The sequence below is a fragment of the Perca flavescens genome, chromosome 16 (assembly GCF_004354835.1).
Source record: "Perca flavescens isolate YP-PL-M2 chromosome 16, PFLA_1.0, whole genome shotgun sequence".
Taxonomy (NCBI): domain Eukaryota; kingdom Metazoa; phylum Chordata; class Actinopteri; order Perciformes; family Percidae; genus Perca; species Perca flavescens.
This window is the reverse complement of record NC_041346.1, coordinates 28,292,300-28,299,696: the sequence shown is the minus strand read 5'-3', so window position 1 is coordinate 28,299,696 and position 7,397 is coordinate 28,292,300. Positions and strand designations below refer to the sequence as shown.

The window sequence follows — 7,397 nt, the reverse complement described above, 5'->3', positions numbered from 1 at the left end:
TCTGGAGCAGATGGTTGTAGTCTGTAACCAGTCATACAGTAGGTAGATCTGGAGCAGATGGTTGTAGTCTGTAGTCAGCCATACAGTAGGTAGATCTGGAGCAGATGGTTGTAGTCTGTAGTCAGCCATACAGTAGGTAGATCTGGACCAGATGGTTGTAGTCTGTAGTCAGCCATACAGTAGGTAGATCTGGACCAGATGGTTGTAGTCTGTAGTCAGCCATACAGTAGGTAGATCTGGACCAGATGGTTGTAGTCTGTAGTCAGCCATACAGTAGGTAGATCTGGACCACATGGTTGTAGTCTGTAGTCAGCCATACAGTAGGTAGATCTGGAGCAGATGGTTGTAGTCTGTAGTCAGCCATACAGTAGGTAGATCTGGACCAGATGGTTGTAGTCTGAAGTCAGTCATACAGTAGGTAGATCTGGAGCAGATGGTTGTAGTCTGTAGTCAGCCATACAGAAGGTAGATCTGGACCAGATGGTTGTAGTCTGTAGTCAGCCATACAGTAGGTAGATCTGGACCAGATGGTTGTAGTCAGCCATACAGTAGGTAGATCTGGACCAGATGGTTGTAGTCTGTAGTCAGCCATACAGTAGGTAGATCTGGACCAGATGGTTGTAGTCTGAAGTCAGTCATACAGTAGGTAGATCTGGAGCAGATGGTTGTAGTCTGTAGTCAGCCATACAGTAGGTAGATCTGGAGCAGATGGTTGTAGTCTGTAGTCAGCCATACAGTAGGTAGATCTGGACCAGATGGTTGTAGTCTGTAGTCAGCCATACAGTAGGTAGATCTGGACCAGATGGTTGTAGTCTGTAGCCAGTCATACAGTAGGTAGATCTGGAGCAGATGGTTGTAGTCTGTAGCCAGTCATACAGTAGGTAGATCTGGAGCAGATGGTTGTAGTCTGTAGTCAGCCATACAGTAGGTAGATCTGGACCAGATGGTTGTAGTCTGTAGCCAGTCATACAGTAGGTAGATCTGGACCAGATGGTTGTAGTCTGTAGCCAGTCATACAGTAGGTAGATCTGGAGCAGATGGTTGTAGTCTGTAGTCAGCCATACAGTAGGTAGATCTGGACCAGATGGTTGTAGTCTGTAGCCAGTCATACAGTAGGTAGATCTGGAGCAGCAGGATGAATTCTAGCTATCATGGGTTGGTGATATGACACACATAGATCAACAGGGGTCGAGACCCTGAGCCCCACCTGGATGAAAAGAACGTGAAACAAAATACTTGTTTTTTCAGTTCAGTTTGCTTTGTATTAATTCAACAAATAACTGCTATTTAAGGAGCAAATAAGAAAGCATATCATTTCTAGATTTGTTTTTAATATAGTGGTGAAATTGTACTTAATGTTACAACTTTTTAAACAGACTGATATTAATTCATCATTTTCAGACTAATGCTATATGAAGGAATGAAGACTAAATTCTGATGAACAACACAACAGTGATGCAAAAACTGACACAAACAATCCAGTTTCTGGTGTTCTTTCAGTTATATTAGTTTAGGTTCTACTACTGGCTCTAACATGAAATCAGCCAAATCCCAGGAACATGGTCAACCAAACAAGGAAAAACTACATCGTCATCACATCTACACATACAGTCCGTCATATGTCGTTCAATCTAGCTATACAATAAAGAAAATCTATTTGTTTATGGACATCAAGCTAGGTTATATGCTAGCGCCATATGTTAGCTAGCTAGCTAGGTGCTTAAGTTATGTTACTCACCGTCGTAGTTGTGGACATAACTTCATACGTCCCTCTTCAAAGCTTTCTCCCGTTTCCTGATTGGTGCAGGTGAAAGTGCGTCGACCATTCTGTGCACATTGTTGACATATACTTATAATAAAGCTATAAACGTCGCGGCAATATATAAACTTGGTTACAGAGCAGCCGCCCTCAACAGACGTTCTAAAGTAAAACAAACGCACCCTCAACGGGGCAGGGATCATTTCATTGGTCAACACTACAGCTGGCATTCTATTGGTTGTTGACTTTTGGCAGGGTTATAACACAAAATAATCCAAGCGCGCAGGAGAAATCCGAGAGCAGAAACTTTGCAAGCGAGCAGAATCCGCCTGAGTGCGAGGAGAAGGTTCAAAGCTGAGAGCAGGAAATCTGTCCAAACAACAACATATCTGAGTCTAAGCTCAGCACAAGCAGCACAAGCAGAGCAAATCTAAGCACGAGCAGTGACTATTTGAGTGTGAGAGCAAGGTTTTGAGCGTGAGCAGTGACTATTTGAGTGTGAGAGCAAGAAATCTGAACGTAATATCAGTGAGAAATGCTCTCAAATTGAAATAATGCGCTCTTGACTAATGACAGTAATATAACTCCATAATATTTGTTACCATCCTCATCTTGGAGAAGTTAACCAGGCCCTCCTCTGTGAAGTTGGGTGTTCCCTCCTCAATGAAAGCCAGGTCAGTGAGGTACATGCCCAGGTATGGGACGCATGGAGGGTTACAGCTACACACACGTACATACAGCGCAAACATTAGACCGTTTTTAAGTACTGGATTTAAACATCTATTTTTTTTCTCTGGTAATTAGCAGTATTTACTTTTTCAGTGTCTCTCTGAGATTCTTGAACCTCCCTTCTGATGACACCGTCTTCTGCAGGCGGTCCATGAGCGCCTTTGTCTAAAAACAAAACAAAGAAATCGTAAAAAAGGTTTTACGGAGAGCGTTTTTATTTTTAGCAACTTGATAAAGGTCCCATGACATGGTGCTCTTTGGATGCTTTTATATAGACCTTAGTGGTCCCCTAATACTGTATCTGAAGTCTCTTTTATATAGACCTTAGTGGTCCCCTAATACTGTATCTGAAGTCTCTTTTATATAGACCTTAGTGGTCCCCTAATACTGTATCTGAAGTCTCTTTTATATAGACCTTAGTGGTCCCCTAATACTGTATCTGAAGTCTCTTTTATATAGACCTTAGTGGTCCCCTAATACTGTATCTGAAGTCTCTTTTATATAGACCTTAGTGGTCCCCTAATACTGCTCGTTTGAAAGCCATGATCTCTCTCTCTCTCTCTCTCTCTCTCTCTCTCTCTCTCTCTCTCTCTCTCTCTCTCTCTCTCTCTCTCTCTCTCTCTCTCTCTCTCTCTCTCTCTCTCTCTCTCTCTCTCTCTCTCTCTCTCTCTCTCTCTCTCTCTCTCATGGGTGGGCCAAATTCTCTGGGTGGGCAAATCAGAGAAAGGGGAGGTAACCTTGCTCCTTATGACCTCATAAAGGAGAAGATTCCTGATTGGTCCATCTGAGCTTTCATTTTCTCAAAGGCAGAGCAGGATACCCAGGGCTCGGTTTACACCTATCACCATTTCTAGCCACTGGGGGACAGTGGCTAGAACACATATTAATGTTAAAAAACCTCATAAAGTGACATTTTCACGCCATGGGACCTTTAAATGAATGGATTCCAACCTGTTTGCAGACTTTTGCCCAGGTCTTCTTCAGCCTGAAGATGGCGCTGCGGTTGAGAGCCGAGGTGATCTCCAGCACGCCGTTGTAGTTGTTGAGGCAGCGGCAGATATCGGCCACCGCTAGCCACTTCTCTATGGAGCTGGCCCTGGAGCCCACGTCAGTGTGGGTCATTATCTGAGACGCCACAAGGTTACTCATCTGTGGAGAGAGGGTGAGAGAAATAGACAGTTCCCCTTTGTTTGAAAATACTCCACACTTAGTTACCAGTTTATTAGGTACACCTAGTTCAAGATTTATTCAGTATTTGTTTTTGAGAGGTGCATGCATACCTTATTTTACGTTTATTTTGCTGTAGTTTGTAAAGCTTTATTCCGAGAGTTAATCTTATATTTTGTGCAGCCGTTTATAACAATGAGGGTTGACAATTTTAAAGAAGCAGAAGTAAAAGAAAGAACTATTTTTTTGTTGCACTTAGGTTTTTTTTATATTAAGTCTACCCCATTCCCCCATTTCAAATTGCAACTCAAAACACATCCGTTTAAAACTGCCTATTCTACTTGATGTCAATTGCTCTGCCTCTTTCTGTTGTTACTTTTGTTGTTTTATTTTGTGATTAAGGCTGGACGATTAATCGAAAATGTATCGACATTGAAATTCTGAAATTGTTATCGACGTATTTTTCCCATGAAGATAATTTCGATAATTTTTCTTTTAATTTTATTTCATTTCAAGCAATGTGTACTTTCATTTCAATTTTACACATTTTCAATAAATAGCCAGCCCGCTGTATGATTAAATTAAAATTAAATTAAAATCACAAAATAAGAACTTTTCAATTAGAAAAAAATATCTCACCTTCAATATTTGAGCTTATTTACAAACCTTGCAAATGAACTATGGGAGGACAAAAAAATAAAATAATAAAAAAAAAAGCTTCACAAAAAAATGTAATGTTTAAAATGTATTACAATTAATCGTGATTTTGATTTTAGGTCATATCGTGCAGCCCTACATCTGATTCATCTATTCACCTTTTTGTCTATAAAAAGGTCAGAATCTCTTTTAAAATGTCAGTCACAATTTTCCCAAAAACTTACTCAACAGTCCCGTCTCCAAACATATTTAATTTATCATCATATATAACAAACATAGGCATCAAAAAGCATCAAATTTGGATGCAAATCAAAATTTCGGTGCAAATCGGTCATCCGGTCACACAAACCTCTGTGGTGAATTTGCAGCCATAACTCCACAAAAGGCCAAAAAAGCCAATTTGTCTCTCTTTCTCTTCATTCTTCTCCTCCTCAGCACCTGCTCATTAATGTTATGGCTGCCATAACAGTGAAAATGCTGACTTCCTCCATAACCTCCCTAACTTGAGTGCAGCAGCGTCCTGCGTCTGATGTCATTTGTTATTGTTCTTTTGTCTATGCGGGTCAGTTCGAAACCGCAAACAGTTCACACTGGGATCTGATATATAGGCCTCGTTCTAAAAGGTAATTTGAACAGCCAAACAAAAAATCAGATCTGAGAAAAAAATCTGAATTAGGCATTTAGACTTGTGTTGTGAACGTAGCTATAGTTGCTGATTAATTTTCTGTCGATCAAGTAATTGACTAAAATGGAAAATTTTGAGGAAAAAAAGAAACCCTGTTTAGTCGTACGTCATTAAAATGCTGGCTGGTCTTCATGATGTACGGCGTCCTCTCGGTCTTGTCGACCTTCATCCAGCCCTGACCGAGGAACTCCCTGCAGGAACACAGAACAGTCAGACATACCGGAAGTACCTTCAAGGTACACGTAATTCTACTTTATACTACTTGTACAGTGGGGGAAATAAGTATTTGACCCCTTGCTGATTTTGCAGGTTTGCCCACTTACAAAGAATGCAAAAATCTACAATTTTAATCATATGTACATTCTAACAGTGAAAGACAGAATCCCAAAGAAAATTCCAGAAAATCACATCATATGAATTTATTAAAATTGATAACCATCTGATGAGGAAAAACAAGTATTTGACCCCCTGGACAAACAGCATGTTAATATTTTGTAGAAAAGCCATTATTGGCCAGCACAGATGTCAAACGGTTTTTATAGTTGGTGACAAGGTTTGTGCACATTTCGGCAGGGATGTTGGCCCTCCTCCCTGCAGACAGCCTCCAAATCATTCAGGTTCCGAGGTTGTCGCCTGGCAACTCGAATTTTAAGCTCCCTCCAAAGATTTTCAATCGGATTCAGGTCTGGAGACTGGCTAGGCCACTCCAGAACCTTGATGTGCTTCTTCTTCAGCCACTCTTTTGTTGCTTTGGCGGTGTGCTTAGGGTCGTTGTCGTGCTGAAACACCCATCCTCGACCCATCTTCAGCTCTCTCACTGAGGGAAGGAGATGTCGGTCCAGAATTCCACGAAACATGGCCCCGTCCATCCTCCCCTCAATACGATGGAGTTGTCTCGTCCCCTTGGCTGAAAAGCACCCCCAAAGCATGATGTTGCCACCACCATGCTTGACGGTGGGGATGGTGTTCTTTGGGTTGTACTCGGTGTTCTTTGCCCTCCAAACACGACGAGTTGAGTTGAGGCCAAAAAGTTCTATTTTGGTCTCATCTGACCACATCACCTTCTTCCAGGCCTCTTCTGAGTCGTCCAGGTGGTGAATGGCGAACTTCATGCGGGCCTGTACATGTTTCTTCTTGAGCAGGGGGACCTTGCGTGCGCTGCAGGATTTCAATCCATGACGGCGTAGTGTGTTACCAACCGTTTCTTTTGTAACTGTGGTCCCAGCTGCCTTCAGTTGATTCATCAGTTCCCCCCCCTTGTGGTTTTGGGATAATTCCTCACCGTTAGCATGATCAGGGACACCCCACGAGGCAAGATCTTGTGTGGAGGCCCAGACCGAGGGAGGTTGGCGGTGGTGTGGTGCTTCTTCCATTTCCTGATAACTGCACCGACAGTTGATCTTTTCTCTCCAAGTTGCTTTCCGATTCTCTTGTAGCCCATCCCAGCCTTGTGCAGATCAACAATCTTGTCCCTGATGTCCGTAGAGAAAGCTCTTTGGTCTTGCCCATGGTGGTGATGTTGGATGCTGGTTGTTTGGGTGTTGACAGGTGTCTTTTATACAGGTAACGAGGTGAGGCAGGTGTATTTGATGTAGATAATTGGTTCGGATTGGGTCTGTGTCTTAAAGAAAGACTAACTGGCTTGTAGGAGCCAGAATACTTGCTGTTTGTCCAGGGGGTCAAATACTTGTTTTTCCTCATCAGATGGTTATCAATTTTAATAAATTCATATGATGTGATTTTCTGGAATTTTCTTTGGGATTCTGTCTTTCCCTGTTAGAATGTACATATGATTAAAATTGTAGATTTTTGCATTCTTTGTAAGTGGGCAAACCTGCAAAATCAGCAAGGGGTCAAATACTTATTTCCCCCACTGTACTTCAATAAATTGACTTTTTACCCCACTACATCTATTTGACATCTATAGTTACTTGTCACGTTGCAGATAATAGAACTTTCAATATAAAATGTGATGTATTGTTGTGCAATGTATGAAGTTTAGTTAAAAAAAGTTAGTTTATTTATTATTTTGCATATTTTGAACATAAAAAAAAAAAAAAAAAAAAAAAAAAAAAGAGATAAATAAGAACATTTCAGTACTGGCAAAGAAACAGACAAAGTCCTCAGCAAACATATCTTTCAAAATTATTGGATTCAAAAAAGGATTTCCATTTTTTTTCAAAAAGTAGTAGGAAGAAGTTATAAAAACTTTTCTGGTTCTCCCCTCTTTTATATTATTTTATAAAATACGAAAAACTAATTCTTTACCTATTTATATGCATTTATTCATACACTAACATATACACACACATGCATACACAAAAGTATAAATGTTTAATAAAAAACATTTCTTTCAAGGAAATTATTTTGGAAATTACAAAATCATAAAAAAGAAAGAAT

At 40.7% G+C, this 7,397-nt stretch overlaps 1 protein-coding gene across 8 annotated transcripts in view; it reads right to left on the bottom strand.

Moving 5' to 3' along the window:
- Positions 1 to 7,397, bottom strand: part of rasgrf2a (Ras protein-specific guanine nucleotide-releasing factor 2a) — a 66,160-nt gene that overhangs the window by 8,333 nt on the left and 50,430 nt on the right. For all 8 annotated transcript variants that reach the window (XM_028601892.1, XM_028601895.1, XM_028601893.1 and 5 more), the window contains 4 exons: positions 5,104 to 5,188; positions 3,440 to 3,637; positions 2,574 to 2,653; positions 2,362 to 2,479 (listed from right to left, as the gene is read on the bottom strand). In XM_028601892.1, the coding sequence (XP_028457693.1) occupies positions 2,362 to 2,479; positions 2,574 to 2,653; positions 3,440 to 3,637; positions 5,104 to 5,188 (481 nt within the window). The remainder of the gene's footprint in view (positions 1 to 2,361; positions 2,480 to 2,573; positions 2,654 to 3,439; positions 3,638 to 5,103; positions 5,189 to 7,397) is intronic.